General features: G+C 38.7%; 2 protein-coding genes across 4 annotated transcripts in view; both read left to right on the plus strand.

Moving 5' to 3' along the window:
- On the plus strand, positions 1–7747 carry FAM221A (family with sequence similarity 221 member A). 2 transcript variants are annotated; one of them, XM_084512119.1, is made up of 7 exons: positions 1–88; positions 1346–1519; positions 1986–2176; positions 4381–4587; positions 5335–5445; positions 6131–6219; positions 7523–7747. In XM_084512119.1, the coding sequence occupies exons 1-7, from the start codon at positions 33–35 to the stop codon at positions 7583–7585; spliced, it is 891 nt and encodes a 296-aa protein (XP_084368245.1). In that variant the 5' UTR covers positions 1–32; the 3' UTR covers positions 7586–7747. The 2 variants fall into 2 exon arrangements, with proteins under 2 accessions (XP_084368245.1, XP_084368246.1); XM_084512120.1 differs by lacking the exon at positions 1–88 and adding an exon at positions 881–899.
- A 2988-nt stretch (positions 7748–10735) lies between these two features.
- STK31 (serine/threonine kinase 31) overlaps positions 10736–15635 on the plus strand; it is a 37254-nt gene continuing 32354 nt past the window's right edge. Inside the window, exons 1-6 of one of the 2 annotated variants that reach the window (XM_084507683.1) lie at positions 10793–10838; positions 11056–11135; positions 11253–11305; positions 12738–12836; positions 13840–13914; positions 14595–14753. In XM_084507683.1, the coding sequence (XP_084363809.1) occupies positions 11108–11135; positions 11253–11305; positions 12738–12836; positions 13840–13914; positions 14595–14753 (414 nt within the window). In that variant the 5' untranslated portion in view covers positions 10793–10838; positions 11056–11107. Of the gene's footprint in view, positions 11136–11252; positions 11306–12737; positions 12837–13839; positions 13915–14594; positions 14754–15635 lie in introns of both variants that reach the window. The other variant, XM_084507682.1, reaches the window with a different exon arrangement.

The raw sequence follows: 15635 nt of genomic DNA on the forward strand, positions 1-15635 counted from the left end.
CGCCCGCGGGCGGCCCAACGGCGGCCCCGGCCATGGAGCGGCTGCGGGCGGAGGCGGCGGCGCTGGACGAGTATGCGGAGTACCGCAGGTGAGAGGCCGGGGGGAGCCGGGGCAGGGCCCGGCTGCTGAGGGAGAGGGGCCGGGCAGGCTCTGGCGGCCTCGAGCAGCTTCGCAAGCGCTGGCTGCCGGCTGGAACTGGGCAGGGCAGTAATAACTCCGTGTCTCGCCTTGGTGTGAAGCGGGGCCAGGGGTGAGCTGCCGGCTGCCCGACCCGTGCCGGGGCTGCAGCGAGCACGGCTCGGGCTGTGCAGCTGCAGGCACCTGCCCTGAGGCTCCCCAGGGGCTGTGCTAACCTAGCCGCCTGGGCACGCCTCCGGACGGCTTCAGCAGAAATAAACACAAACTCGTTACACTGAAACGCGGCTGTTTAGCTGGAGAAAGCGTGCAATAAAGCAGCGGAGCGGTATTTCCTAGATACGCAGCTACACGCCGAGTCAGGCAGGTGCCCGCTTCACTGACACGCAGGTGACAGCGGTGTGCTGGAACATCGCCCTGCTGTTCTGCCGTAATGTACAAATCCACACAGCACGGCACAAAGGATCGCTTATTTCATACACTCGAGTGCACCCAGCAAATGATGACTGAAATATTTACAGACATTAGTAAACTATGCCGCAGCTTAGCTAGGTGTTGCAGTGAAGTATAGTTTGCATTTTACAGGTTTTACTTGTCTTCAATAGTCTACGGAAATGCAGGGTTTGGATGTTGGTCCAGAGTCCCAGCTATTCGGGGACTGAATTGGAAAGCAGTGGTCATGCAAACAAATGGGCTTGGCAGAGGTGTGGGTGCAGCTCCAATCCCTTTGCAGAAACTCACGTGGTTTTCTTGCAAGCTAGAAGGTAGCTTAGGTGTATTGTTTGCTTCCTTGGTGCTGGCGTTTCCCAAATTACAGTTAAACATTCTTGCTCAGGCTCAATGAAGATTAGATAATTAATACAAGTCTGCAATACAGCCTTGGGTGTAGATGGGTGAAGGGGCTTGCCAGAGACCACTCAAGAAGTTGCTGAAGCAGAGCAGGCTGATTACACACAACCCTTGGTGCCAACTGCTTTTTCTGCAGGATAAAAAGCAGCTTCATAGTTTCATAGTTTATTATTTTTTTCTTGTATTTTCCTCCTTTTGTTATAGTTATATTACTAGAATAGTACTATGAAAGACACGATTTTTTGCATTTACATTAAAAGTACTATTATGTATTGTTTGGGAAAAAACAAACAAACAAACAAACACTTGAGAAACCTCTTTTTATTTCCTCTTTTTTTTTATTTTTTTAACATGATTACAGAATTGTAGGTGATGATGACGGAGGAAAAATCTTTACTCCTGAGGAATATGAGGAGTACAAAAGAAAAGTGTTACCCATTCGGTTACAAAACAGGTTGTATGTGAGCTGGAGATCACCAACTGGCATGGACTGTAAGCTTGTTGGACCAGAGACACTGTGCTTTTGTACTCACCGGTAAGCTTCTTGTCTTTTTCTGCACTGATGTGTTTTTCTTAAATTAGGGAAATATAAAAATATTCCAGATTCTATGAAGTACAGCATAGACAAGTTATTTTAAGGTATAAAGGTTCAGAAAATCAGGTTTTAAATAATAAGATTAAAAAAAAAATCTAAATCTAAATAACCTTTTTCTGAAATCAGAACAATTTTGTAGTCTTCAATAAATTCATCTTTAAGGCATGAATTATTGTAGATCAGCTTGATTCTGATAGTGTTATCAAAATGAAACATAAGGATCTGTAATCTTTATACAATGGATGTAAAAGCATCTGATATTCTGTATCTAAATAAAAATTAGTAAGTAGCAGTAATTAAGATAATTACAGATACTTCATCCCAGAACTTGTAAACTAAGCCTTTCAGTTAGTTTTGTGATAAATACTAACAAGGTTATACAAGTTACTACTTTTGCCTGTTTTAGGTATAAACAACACAAAACGGACTACGAAGTGATTCCCAAGGACCGTCCTATTTGTGTGCCGTGTCGAGTGAGCCGCTGTCAGTGCCAGTCCTATCACTACGTTCCTCTAAATGGCACACAGCCCATCCGCTGTAGATGCAAACACTTTGCTGATCAGCACAGTGCAGCACCTGGATTTTCATGTAATTCTTGTAAGTTACACATCTTTACTGGTAAACTTAACCAGGAGCTGTATTCTCCCCAGAGCACTAGGTCTGCCCTCCGCTATTAACTGATGCACGTTCCGATTTTTGCAGAAGGATGGGAGATAGGAAGGGTCTTTTCCTGCACAGCCTTTTGCACAGGAAGATCTAGAACATCCTTAGTTCTCCAATTTCTGTGAGGGACTGTAAACTTCCTCAGCGATTAGGTTAAGTAAATGGGGAGTCTAACCACCTAAAATTAGGCAGTATGAAAACATCCCATTTGCATTGTGTCCCTTCCACTGCTGCATGCATCTGACTTTTTTGCCTGAATTTGGTAGTTTGAAAGAGAGAAGTGCTCATCTCTATTCCTCTTATTACCTGGTTGAATGTAACATTAGGGTATTTTTTTCTCAACTCAGTAGGAAGTAGGGCACTGTTCCTAAATAGTACTATTGCTAACAGTCTAAGAAAGCAGTTCCCAAACATGGTGATTGTGGGTCCAGAAATGCAAACGGCAAAATGTTTTAAGCAAAATGTTTGGTAGGCAGTAAGAGGGAGTTTTTTGCTTCACTTGATCGAGAGGCAGCAGTAATTATTAACCACGGAGATTAAATAATTCATACAGATGTTTTTCTGTGAAACTTCAAATTATGCAAGCTGAAGATTTTTTGTTAGAATGCTGTAATATTAGTACATTTCTCTCGTGAAGTCTGTTTAATGGGCACTGTAAAATAATAATAATCAGCTTTTGTTAGATGAGATGAGAATCATATCCCACAGAATAAACATAAAATATTTATATGACAGCCTTTCAAGAATTTTCTCTAAGTAATTCATAAGGCTTAAATGCACCGTTGGATGATTCAAACGGAACCCTCAGAACAAAACGTTTTTAATGATCATTTACGTTATGCACTTTTTGTGGTGTTCCTCAAAAACACCAGGCACTTCTGAGAGCTTCAAAGATTATGCAAAGAAATGCCAAGACTTGCTTCAATTTTGGACTTATGTTGTTTTATTGTACTGGCACTAGTTGTCTAAATGTAATGTGGTAGATAAATTAGAGATGTAATATCAGTAAAATTGAAAAAATACTGCTGTTGCACTTTATCTTATCTACTGTATTCTGTACCAGAGTAAGAACTCTAAGGAATGCCCCAAATGAAGTAAACGGACCTTTAACAATTTTAAGAATGTGATTCTTAAGCATATTATACAGGTCTTTAAAAAAAAACAACAAACCTTCCTTGGTGCTCCGCAAAATGAGCTGTAACTGGGGTTGATTAGAGGCACGTTGTAAATAGTTTTGTAATGTAGACTAATATGAACAATGAAACACTTGCAACTCTGCATCTTTTTCACATCACTGCTTCAGCAGGGCTTTAGTAATGTTTAGTCTTAGCCATAGTTGGGGCAGATCTATTTCTGTACCCTGTTTTTCTGAATGTCACTTGCCATTTGTATAACCATTGCAATTTTATCTAATGGCTTTGTAAAACTTAAAAAAAAACAAAACAAAACAAAACAAAACAGAGAGAGACAGACTAATGGTACTCCTGTGTAGCACCTCCTTTGCTGTTACCATAGGTTCTGTTTCATACTGGGATAATTTTGCTAATCTTAAAATTCGTTTAAATTTGATGATTTTTATCATACATTATGATGAGAAGTTTTCTGGCCATGCAGCATTGACACCTGCTGTGCCCAGTTGGAGATAATGCCACCAAAATGCTGGCAGCTTGTCTTTTCTACCCAGTGACAGATTTTTTTTGTTTTTATTTTTCATCAGAGGAGGGAAAGAGAAGGGTGTTACTAATGGCAATGGACACAAGTTGCAACATAAAAAGTCCAAATAAATATTAGGAAAGAAAAGTTCACTCCAAGGGTAGCCCAGCACTGGCCCATGCTGCCAAAGAGGCTGTGAAATCTCCATCTCAATTGGAGATTCTCAAAGCTTGACTGGATGAGACCCTGAGACTGCATGACCCTGTGATCTAATCCCCACATTCATGCCTTCTGTTTTATAAAGCGTTTTTGGGATGAAATGAGGCTGTGAAAGGCTTCAGCAAAGAAAGCTGGTTACATTGCCCCAAATCTTGTACAACTCTCCAGTTTTTGACAAGATCAGTTTTGGGAAATACTGTTTTGTCTGCTATGAGGTACAAATTCCATTTTCATCTCACTTATAACATTTATCATTTGTTAATTAGGTTCCAAGTGTTCAGGATTTCACAGTTGCTTTACCTGTGGATGTGGTCAGCCAACGTACGCACATGAAACCGTTGTGGAAACTAAACAGGAGCGGTTAGCCCAAGGAAAGCCTGTGGGGCAGGACGTTCCTTACGCTGCTATGGGAGGACTGACTGGTTTTAGCTCACTAGCAGAGGGCTACATGAGGCTTGATGACAGCGGAATAGGTAAGTGCGGCTGACCTGAGATGAAATTTGATTTCTACAACTAGGTATTTTTGAAAAGTAGGCATTCAACATAGACTTTCAGAGTCTGAAGGTGAACTGGATCAATAAGAGTAAGACTTAAAGACAGATTTTTTTTTTTTCTTTTCCAGCAGACCACTGTGACCATCCTGTCCAGTTTCCTGTAGTGAATTATAAAAAAAAAAATCCATAATTTTGGTGTTCAGCACAGTAGCTTCTCATTGAACTGGAGCATATCTTTTAGAAAGAACTCTGTAACTACTGTTTTCTCTTAATATTTTAATTTTTATTTACATTAATCCTTTAGCCTAATACTGCCGAAGTCTTCCTCAATAAAGTCATAGATGAATAGCTGTTCAGGACAAAAACAAAATAAAAAAGGACCCTGAAATCTCTCCAGCTCTAAGTTTTTGTGTCATGTAGTAATGAACTCATTTTATCCTGAGTGTTTTACTTATTATTTCCTTATACACACCATTTCTTTCTCAAATTCTGATCTGCTTTCATGGGTTTGAAGTTTAGAAACTATAACATAGCAGTAGAAAGTAAAGAACCAAAGTTTTAAATTTATTTTGAAGCTATTTTCTGTAGCATTTTTCTTAACTCATGTTTATTTGGTCTGCACAGAGTGTTCATAGGAATCTGTACCTTTGTTTTGACACCATCATGTATATTTTCAACGCACCTTGCAAAGTGATTTTTTTTTTCATTCAACTCATTATTTAACAGGGGCTCCTTCTGCTGAACTTCTAGAATCCCCTGTAACCAGCATGGATCATCCATTTCTAAAAGCATTTGAGGGACCTTCTAGTTCTGCTCAAACCATCTCACAGATAGCAGGTGATAAATTAGTAGGATAATACTTCTTTCACCATAAGTATATCATATAAAATTATTTGGTTCTATTAATGACTTTTAATATGTTTAGGGATAAAAATTAAAGGTAAATACTAAAATGAGTGTTGAAGCCTAATTTAAAGATAGTGTAATTCTCCTGTCCTAGAAGTGCTTAGAATAACTATGTTTTTACTGCTTGTTATTTTGGTCACGATGTGCTTTTTAAGTAAAATATATATGTATTTAGTATTTTGTATCTTCCCTATTAATGGTGTCATTTATTTGTTGGATACATTTTTTTGTTTGTTTGTTTGTTTTAATTTTGATTCCTACTAGAAGCTCATATCTGAGTAGTGCAGATTCAGTTCAATCCTGTGAAACTGCCTTCTGCTAGAAAGTCTTCTGCATGGAATTAGGGATCGGTTATGCTTACTTTATGTCTCTTATTTAGTGTAAATATTAAGCAATTAATATCACTGTTGAACTCCTTCAAGTCTGCTTATCATAGCTGTAGTTCTTAAAGGGGATGGATGCTCTTTAGTTGCAGTTGCCACGGTTTGTTACTTGTCTATAAAGGTGTTTTACTACATTACTACATCAATTCTGACTTCTAATTTTTAAATGTTTTCCAAAGTGTTTTCCAAATGTTAAAAATAGCTATTGGAATAGAGGTTTTTTTCCACTTCAGGTTGTTCTACTGCCACAATGCAAGTTTCTCATGATGGGCGTTCAGAAGAAGATGACATGGCTTATTTTGAAAAACGTTACCAGGAACGGGCAAGTTACCACATTTATTAATGCATAAATTTAAATATATTTTCACAAAAAGATGGGCAACAAAGATGAACATATGATTTAAGTGGCATATAAATGCATTATATCATCTGTTCTCATCCTGAGAAAAACAAGCTCATTAAATGGAGATTTGAAATACAGTTATGTGCTATTTATTGTAGGTTTTTAGACGTCAGTTACTTTCTGGGATGGTATTTACCTTAACAGGGCATATTTTTATTTCCTTAACTCTCTGTTAAGTAAAAACAAAGTATTTTACTGTGTGAGAAAAACAAACAACAAAACAGACTCACTGTAAGTCCCATGTAACATTTAGGGATGTGTGTTTACTATGTCACTTAAAAACTTTCTCATGCTTTTTTCCTTACTGTAGGAATGTCTGGGTAGTTGTACTAAATCGGGTGCATCTTTCTTAGATGACCTGAATCACCCCCTCAGAGGTGCCTCTTCCACTGCACTGACTTTATTTTAACTTCAAATGCCCTGCACTTTTACCTAGATGCTTAAATACCTATTTGTTCCCCACATTAGCTTCTTAGCACCACCATCTTAGCTGGAAGCACGTTTTTACTGTTTATGAATTCTTTTGTAAAGAGATGTTGCAGAACTAACTAATTAACTCCTAAAAGCTTAATTACTGTTACTCTTGCGCCTTGCAAAAAGGTGTGTTTGTTAATGAGAAAGCTGTGCTAATTTGTGAAATTTTAAATAATTTTCTTTATTTTGGAAATCATCTCAAAATGTGGTAAATTGTTGTAAATATGGAAAAAAGGCATCAGTTCATTTGAGAAAACATTACTGTTAAATCTAAATTACTAGAATTTTTCTCCCCCTAGGATTTTGGACATTGAGACATTGAGATAAAGGTTTAGCATCTAGCTCAGATACAAACTTTCTTTGTGATTTTGTACATGCTGGTTGGTCTTACTGTGTCTGTTACACATCTAGAATAAAACACCTTTAACTTTCATTGAGATAAAGATTAAACCATGAACATTTGTGAGGCACTTTGGCCTTGGGGGATACATAAATACCTTCACTGCCATTATCAGAGATAAAGGCAGCCTTGGTTTGAAGAGGGGAGTAGCTGCAGGGCTATATAAGTGCTCCTTTGTCACATGATGCAAAAGTGAGCAGTTCTGGGTTGGGCTAATAATAATCTGTAGCTCTCTCTATCTCATAAATTACTCTGGTAAATTTTTGACTGACTGTAGAGGTTTAATATTGCATCGTTAGTCTACTTGCAAATTAACTTGAACCACTGTTGTGTCTTTCTTTGTTACAGCTGAAAAAGGAGAAGGCTGCTAAACAAACAGAAAAAAGTCCAGTGAGATCAAAAAAGCCATGAGATTAATGAAGAAATACTTATTAGGTGCAACAGTGTCAATTGTTGTATTGAAGAGTATTTTTCTCTGCACCTGCATGTACTTCATTTCTTTATTTGGCTTTGTTCTATTGCTGAAATTGATTTTTAATTAACTTGTAATAAAATTGGCACTTTGATTAAAGAGTTTCTAGTCTCTGGAATTGTTATGTAGATACTGCTTTGAAAATGGAAAATCATATTTCCAGGTTTACTGAACTGTTATTTAAGTACTGAGAGCATAAGAACGTTTTAAAGTATTACATTGTAATAGGATAAAGAAAATATATGTCCATTCTTAGACTTTTATGATGTTGTTTATTTATAGAATCCTTATATCTTTTTTTCATGGATTTTTAATGGTTGGGTTTGTTCTGTTAATATTGACATTTTAATCTTAATTTTTTGTTTCCATTTCTGTTGGTTTAATTTCTTTTGCATAAAATTCAAACATACCTTTTGTCTGTCACGCTTCTCTAGGCTCTGTTCTTGCCAATGTATAAGTAGTTGTTACACATGAAGTTCTGTATGTCCGTAAAACTATTGTCACATGTACTTACTAGGTACTTTAAAGGGTTTTGCTGCCTGCTTTATCCCAGATTTCTATAGTGATTCTGTTTGTCTGATACTATTGTAACAGTGACTCCATTACAATGAACTTTTGAAAACATTACATGGAAATTTACATGCTATTTACTGCACATAAGCAAACAGTTACACATTATTTGATATAAACTTCCTTAGCCAACAGAGTTTCTTTCATCATGTCTGATCCAATACAGAGTCCCTCAAGATGGGAGACGTCCTTTTATTTTCTTTGTACACATTCACAGCTCTGGCAGCAAATATTGTATTAAAGGTTGTGGGCATTTGTGTGAAAATGTAAAATTTGGCAACTTTGTGTGATGTTTTAAATCTGTGAAGCAGCATAGTACAGAGTGAGTGCCTGGCTGAGCCTGCAATATGGTTGGAATTAGGAGGCAAAAACAGTGCCTGAGTCCACTTTGCTAGGCTCCCTTGAAAACAGGAAAGTGTAAGTCAGTTTGTCCTTAAAAGTATTTGAAGATGTCTCTTGGATTGAAGACTTTCTAGGTGGTATGTGTGTACTGAGACTTTATAGCATGGGTTGGGAGAAACTTTAAAAGTTTTGATTCCCATCAGAGAACTGATGCCACTGTGATGCCTCTATGTGCCTTATTGGCAGAGGAAACGAGGTGAGTTGAACGCATTTAGGTAACTTACTTTTTTTGTTCAAATAGCAGCTGTGGGAAAGAAGGCAGGCTCTTGGTAGTTCACGCGGCCGATGGGAGTGTGAAGGGAATAAGGATTGCCCAAATTCAATCAGTAGCAGTCATTTACCTTCACTTAACTCTGAACTATGCAGCCATTCACTACCAGTGATGCCAATCAGAGAGGTTGGTCTGTTATCTTAATTTAGATAAACAATACATCGAACTGTATGCTGAATGTTTAAAAAGTACCTTTACCATTAAATTCAACACGGTTACACACTGCTTTATCTTAATAAATAAAAATACTAATTTGAGCTCCCTCTTCTGGTCTTAATAAGCAATTGTTTCTGTAGATGTATTTAGTCTCAAGCAAATGGGAATTTCACAGTAGAATTACAAGAAACCGAAAAATGGAGATTAAAATTTATAAAAAATGGTAAATATAGAAGAAAAATTTTGATTTCAGTCCTCCAAGAGATTATTGCAAAGTAAACAGAGGACGTTTATTCCAATAATTTCATACTTATCCCCTATTTATTTCCACTTTTAGGAAATAACTTGTACTTTTATTAACTTCTAAAATTAAAAATACTTGCCAGTTTTAAATGCTTGCTTTCCCCAAATTCAGTCACACTAAACTATACTTCAGTCACCATAAACCGTTTTTTATTAAAGTTAATCTTTTAAAATCTTATTCAGTGCTTAAACATATTTAATGTTTCCATCTAAATGACACTACATTACTACATTAATTTCATAATAACTCTTTGTAGCTGGAAAACAGGATCGAAAAAATATCATCTGCAATAAATATTGCTTAGGTGTTCTGACCACTTTTTACCCATGTTGATGACTTCTAAGTAAAAAAATATGGTTTGTTTTTAGAAGGCTTACTTTTGACTTCTTGGTACTACTTGTGTAGAACTTTTTGCAGGATTTGTATTACTTGTATGTGAAAAAATTGGTAGAATATATTTTAAAACATTGTTGGCTGTGAAAACTGGAGACAGAAGTCATGTCCTGAGTGTAATTTGCAGACTTAACCAGAACTTCTCTTATTTAAAGTAACCAAACAGAAATTATCCTGAAAAATATCATTTTGAAGGATTGAAATTGTAACCTCCAATTCCACTGAAAAATCTCTCTGTATTTCTATTAAAACTATGTTTATTTATTTATTTATTTATTTATTTTTGGTAAAAGAGACCAGATGCCAAAGTGTTTGCCATTGACATTGATCATTATATAAAGAGTTGTTTGACATGTAGTTGTTGGTGATCTGTTTTCTTGAGAGCAGCCATGAACTTTGAACATAACGCCCTGGGATGGGTAAGTTATCAGTTCATCTGTACAATTTGTTTGTGGGCATATATCTGGTGTTCAGCCAGACACAGTAACCATTCCTGACTCTAATCCAAGAAATGTGGCATGGGAAAAATGTTTTTGGGGTTTTGTCACAGAGTGCTCTAAAATATTAAAAGGTAATTGCATGGGTCTTAGGCAACACTTAAGCACGTTCCGTTTTAAATAGTTGGCTTTCAGAGGAATTATTTGCCATTATAACATTCAAGAGTAGAGACCACATTTTCATCTTCTTCTGAAATGACTTAGGTGTAAGATGGCTATTCGTGAAAGTGAAGACTGATCAGTGATCCCAGGGGAAGGAGTTCCTCCTGATGCCGTGCTCCCCTGATACTAGTTATAAAATGTGTGTCTTTCTCAGGTCGGAAGGGCATTGCGTCAATTCACAGCCAATTAACAGCACCAGCACAGAACCGTTGTCAAGCTGCCACACCTCCGATCAGCCCGGCCTGCAAAGCCCTTTAGGGCCCCCAAACGCTCCCGGGGCTGGACGAGGCACCCGGGCACCGCCCTACGCCCCCTCAGCGGGCCGGGGCCGCCATTTCACGGCCCGGGGCTGGCGGCGGGCGCATGCGCGGTGGCGGTGGAGGCACGTGCGGCCTCGGCAGTGCCCGGCCGCCTCGGGTAGCGCCGGGCTGAGGGAGGTGGGGCTCTGCTCTGCGGCGCTTCCTCGCGGATTAAAAACCGCGTTTTTAGCAAAGAAAAGGGGCTCTGACGCGTTGGTGGCGCTGGTGGGGAGTTGGGGCAAGCGGTGGGAGAGCAGGAAGGGGTGGGAGGAGTGGTGGGGAGCGCTGGAGCAGGGTTTGGGGCTGTTCAGGGGCGTGGGGTCTCATTTTTGACCTGCGAAGGGGTCTGGGGCAGCGTCTGCGAGGAGCCTCCCAAAGCGTGTGGTGGTGTCTCAGGACCTGCTGTCATGGATGGAGACACAGAGTGCAGCAAAGGTAATGCGAGGATTCTATTAAAAACAAACAAACAAACAAAACCACACCACCAACAGCATAATCTTACATTCAGGAGTAACTTAATTCTTCCTTACCATTTTTTTTTTCTCCCTCAAGTTGAAGATGTTGTGGGCTGCCACGTTGAAGATGCCATAACATTTTGGGCACAGGTGAATTTCAAGAGCTGCTTGGTTTTAATTCAAGTGCTTCATCTTATTTGCCCCCCATGGCGAGTTTCTGTGGAAGTGAGAACAACTGGTAGTGTTTGTCTTAAAAAAACATTAATTTAGATCTCAGAATTCCAAGTACTGTGCTATAAACTGAATTTGGCTACTTCATCTTTCTTAAAACATGAAAGGGAATTGCTTATCCATCCGTTTGAATTGTAGCTGGATTTTCACATATACTTTGTAGTTCCCCCAACAACAACAATAAAGTGTGCAAGTATTTGATGTTAAAAGTAAAATACTGCAGGAGGCAGCTGGAGATCTGCTGGAGGTGATTCCCCTTCCCAAAATGAGCCTTTGGGGCAGTTTCAGCCAAAATTAATAGGGAATTGGTTTGAAGATATCAGCTCCCTTCGCATTTTGTGTGAAGGGGTGGGAGGGTGTTGGAGGAAGGGGTAGTGTGTGTGGGGGAAGAGTAGTTTTCATTAACTGATGTGGCAGAGAGAAGGGGAAATCTAGAAGGAGCCCCTAGGGTTGCCTTTTCTGTTTGGTCTGCTGGCTGTAGAGCTATAACTGGTGTATGTTAGGTGGCGCTGCCTAGCTTGCAGCCAGTCACAGGAGGTGCTGCCGTTTGCCTTATTGTTAATACGGATTAGGGGAGAGAGACCAAGCTTTGTTTGCTCAGCCTATATAACACCTTTTTTATTTAAAAAAAAAAAGTTTTTTTTTTTTTTTTTTTTTTTTAATTGAAATATAATAATGATGGTTCATACCCTAGGATTCTGAGACTCAGTTACGGTGTCTTATTTAGCATTGTAAGGTGTGAAAGTTAAGAGTGGGCTTTTGAGGACAACAGAATATTTACTTGCATTAATGCTTTGTTTCCTGCTCTGAGCTCCGGATTCTTTGCTTTGAATTGCAAGTAGGATGACATCTAATAAATGTCATGTTACTGGAACTGACAGTCTTACAGTGAGTGTTTCAGATAACAAGTTGTAATGGGAAAGAATCTGTTGCTTTTTAGCTGAACCAAGCCCAAGTTTTGCAAATAAGGAAAATGAGGGGTATGCCAAAGCTGATGTCTTCTAGTATTATGAAGGAAAAGAACACCGAACACATACTAAAATTTGCGAGGCAGGTTTGATAAATAAGATCTGCGTACTTCCTGCGAATCAGGTTATTAAACTGTTAAAAATGTTCTTGTGAACTATTTCTCTGGGTATGTTACCTGCCTCTCATTCATTTATTTTTGGAAGAAAATGAGAGCAGGCTTGCAAATTCAACTAAAATCATGAAGATCGAAAGCTTAAGGTGGGGCGTTACTTGTCTCAACAGCAGTGCAACTGTTTTGATTTAATTTTTGGCTGTTGTAAGCCATCAAGCAGCTATTAAAAGTGACAGTTAATAACTCAAGCCCTCTCTCCACACTTCTTAGGGTATCAGTAGATGTAATGACCTCTTGAAATTAAGTTGTGCGCTGGCAGAAGCTTGTCCTCGGGCTAATGCAATTTTTGGCAAGCCTGATTTTAGCAAGGTACGTAGGCTGAGTGTGTGCAGAGTTTGTTTTCTGCCTGAATGTAAAAGCTTTAATTTTGTGCAGCTATTTTCTCTGGTATTTTCTTGATCTTTAATTATGTTGTGGGTCATATTCTCTCAAATATTTAAGAACTGCTGGCTTTCCTAAAGAAAATGCTTGGTTTGTGTGAGCAAATCTTACTTCTTTCTGCACTCCAGACTTCAATTAAATTATGGAGACACATATAATTAAATATAACATTTATTGTAGTATTTCGTTAATGGTTTTATATAAAATGTTGAATTCTCGTGTTATCTAGCGCATGTTATGGGTTGTCTTTAACTAGAGAGCACTGCTTTTTCAGATACGTGATTTGTTGTTCCATCTCAAAATTGTGGGAGATCCTATGAAAACCTGTAGTACTTAGAAGCCTAAGGAAAGTGCTCTTAAGAAGATAACATATTTAGTAGCAGTTATATGATAAGTTAAAACTGCAAAGAGTGGTAGTAACTTCCATATTTGTGTGAACCTCTGATGGCCTACTGCAAAATATGGTTTAAATAAAAGACTTTATCTTTGAACTGTTTGTGTGTGCAGGTAAATGACCTTCTGCATTCCTCTTGAAAAGGAAGAAAACGCATCAACAGTAAACTCAGCACATTTGTGGGGTTCCTGACATGTTCCTTTGTTTGGCTTACTAAGCTGGCAATGCCAGTAAAATTTTGTAGCTATACATTTGTAGAAAAATGCATACATGAACATGCTGTGCAAAATATTGATATTTTTCAAGTTATAAGGTATTCTTCACATTATTGTTTGTGGAGTAGAGGAGTATATTTTTGAAGCAGCTAGCATATGCTGTTGTGAGAGATAGGTTACCATGCATTACTTTGTTTTCATGCTGCTGTTGGGGGAATTTTAGAAGTGTGAAAACGAGATTTGTAATGTATTATGAATATCATCTTGAGGTATGCTTATGTTTTCAGAACGCAATTCCTGATCTTTTTTTCCTAATTTTCAGATTTATGGTGGGTGTTTTTCTGAAGACAGATGTTGGTACAGATGCATGGTACAGCAAGTGATCAACAATGAAAAGGCAGGAAATATATTTTTGCTGTCGTTACTTATTTATCAGGTCTCCATGCAGGAGGATGGAAATAAATGCAACTCATCCCTGTTTGTTTTAACCTTGCTGTCTGAGTAAATTTTAAAAACAGTGAATATGCACGTATGATACAGATTAAAGTGACCTGTAGTTCTGGAAGTTGCTGATGGGAGGACTGACAAAACGTGACATAGTTGCAAAGTGCCATTTGTATGTCTTGAAAAAGATTCACAAGTGATAGTTAATGTTGTTAAGCAATGCTATTTAATTTCAGACTTCTGAGATGTGAAAATAGCAGTCTGTGTGTGACATGTTAGCACTGATGCAAATGCACTGAAAGGGTTGCTCATCAGTTTCAGGTGACTGACACAGACGGCTAATAGTTCCTATTTAAAATGATAATTCCTGAACACGCCGGTTGGTTTGCAAACATTAGATTGCCTGAAAGATTTTGTTTTTAGGCAGATGCCAAGTTGTGTGTTCTTTCTGACTTCTTTCCCTTTCTCTGAAGGGTATGCTAGGCTTAGTATAGAGGGTTCTGGTCTCTGCCTCAAATGTAGTACTTGCATTGTGCACGGTTGTTAAAATGCTTATATTTTAGCTTTCACCACACATTTCTGTAGGAGGTTCATGTTGTAGCCTCTGCTTATTTACATTTTATATTGTTGCAGTGTCAGGTATTATACATTGACTATGGAAATTCAGAGGTTCTTAATAGATCAGAAATAGTTGAAATCCCAGCAAACTTACAATGTCCAAGTGTTGCCAAGAAGTACAGGCTGTGGGGACTGCGGATACCAGCTGACCAGAACTTAAACACATTTGACCAGGTGAGTGACAGATTTTGAAGCATTAAGACGATGTGCCTTGTAATAGATGATGCCAGATACCAGCATGCTGTCACCAGGAGGAGTTCTTGAAGAGACGGGGGTTTAACCATGATAGCAGGGCATGCTGTGAAGCACTGCCTGATCTCTTGCCCTGATCGTATTCCAAAAACGAGAAGTGTTTTGTTAAAAATCAGTTCAGAACGTGCTGGGAGGTGGCTTTAGAATATGCTTTTACAGGTTTGCAGGCTCAGGAGCTGATGCCAACAGAACTGATAAAAGCTCAACACCCTTGGTCTAGTTTTACTAGTGATGGTCTCCTTTTCCTGGTCACCGCTCATTTTCCAGTGTTGAAGTTACACTTTTTCAGGCTTGTTGCTGGTACTGCCCACGCTTCACCAGCTGGTGACTTGAGAGCAGCAGTTGCCAGAAGAGCTGGACTGGCTGGCCTGCTTGCCTTGTCATATCCCCGTGCAGGTGGAAATCTGTTATTGCTTCCATGTTTTTCACATGTTCTTGTTACCTGAGGTAAAGCTTTCTTTGTTAGCTCAGTGTTGTTTGAAATTATGCCCCTTTCCTGCCTCCAGCCTCTTCCCTTCTTAATTTTAAGCAAAACAAGCATGTGTTCAGAAGTAGTTGAGCAGAAGGGAAAAACCCTCTTGGTAAAAAGCTAACTTTCTGCCAGATGCCATTTGAAGGTCTTGAGTGTATTCCCCAGTCTTTCAAAGCTGCTGTGCTTTGTTATTACTGATGAAAATGACAGCTTCAATTCTGGCATTTCCTGATCTCTGAATGAGTGGTTTCAGTAAGGTAGATTTCAAGAAGGTAGGTGCACATAATAATTTACTTGTTGCTTTTTTCTCTTCCAGCCTCTGAACCGTGTAT

The sequence above is a fragment of the Aythya ferina genome, assembly GCF_964211825.1.
Source record: "Aythya ferina genome assembly, chromosome: 2".
Classification (NCBI taxonomy): domain Eukaryota; kingdom Metazoa; phylum Chordata; class Aves; order Anseriformes; family Anatidae; genus Aythya; species Aythya ferina.

What these genes read in the sequence shown, in the direction of transcription:
- FAM221A (XM_084512119.1), top strand. Translation starts at nt 33, where the DNA reads ATGGAGCGGCTGCGGGCGGAGGCGGCGGCGCTGGACGAGTATGCGGAG. An exon ending in TGGATTTTCATGTAATTCTT is followed by an intron (nt 2,177 to 4,380) that starts GTAAGTTACACA and finishes TTTGTTAATTAG; the next exon opens with GTTCCAAGTGTTCAGGATTT. An exon ending in GCTTGATGACAGCGGAATAG is followed by an intron (nt 4,588 to 5,334) that starts GTAAGTGCGGCT and finishes ATTATTTAACAG; the next exon opens with GGGCTCCTTCTGCTGAACTT.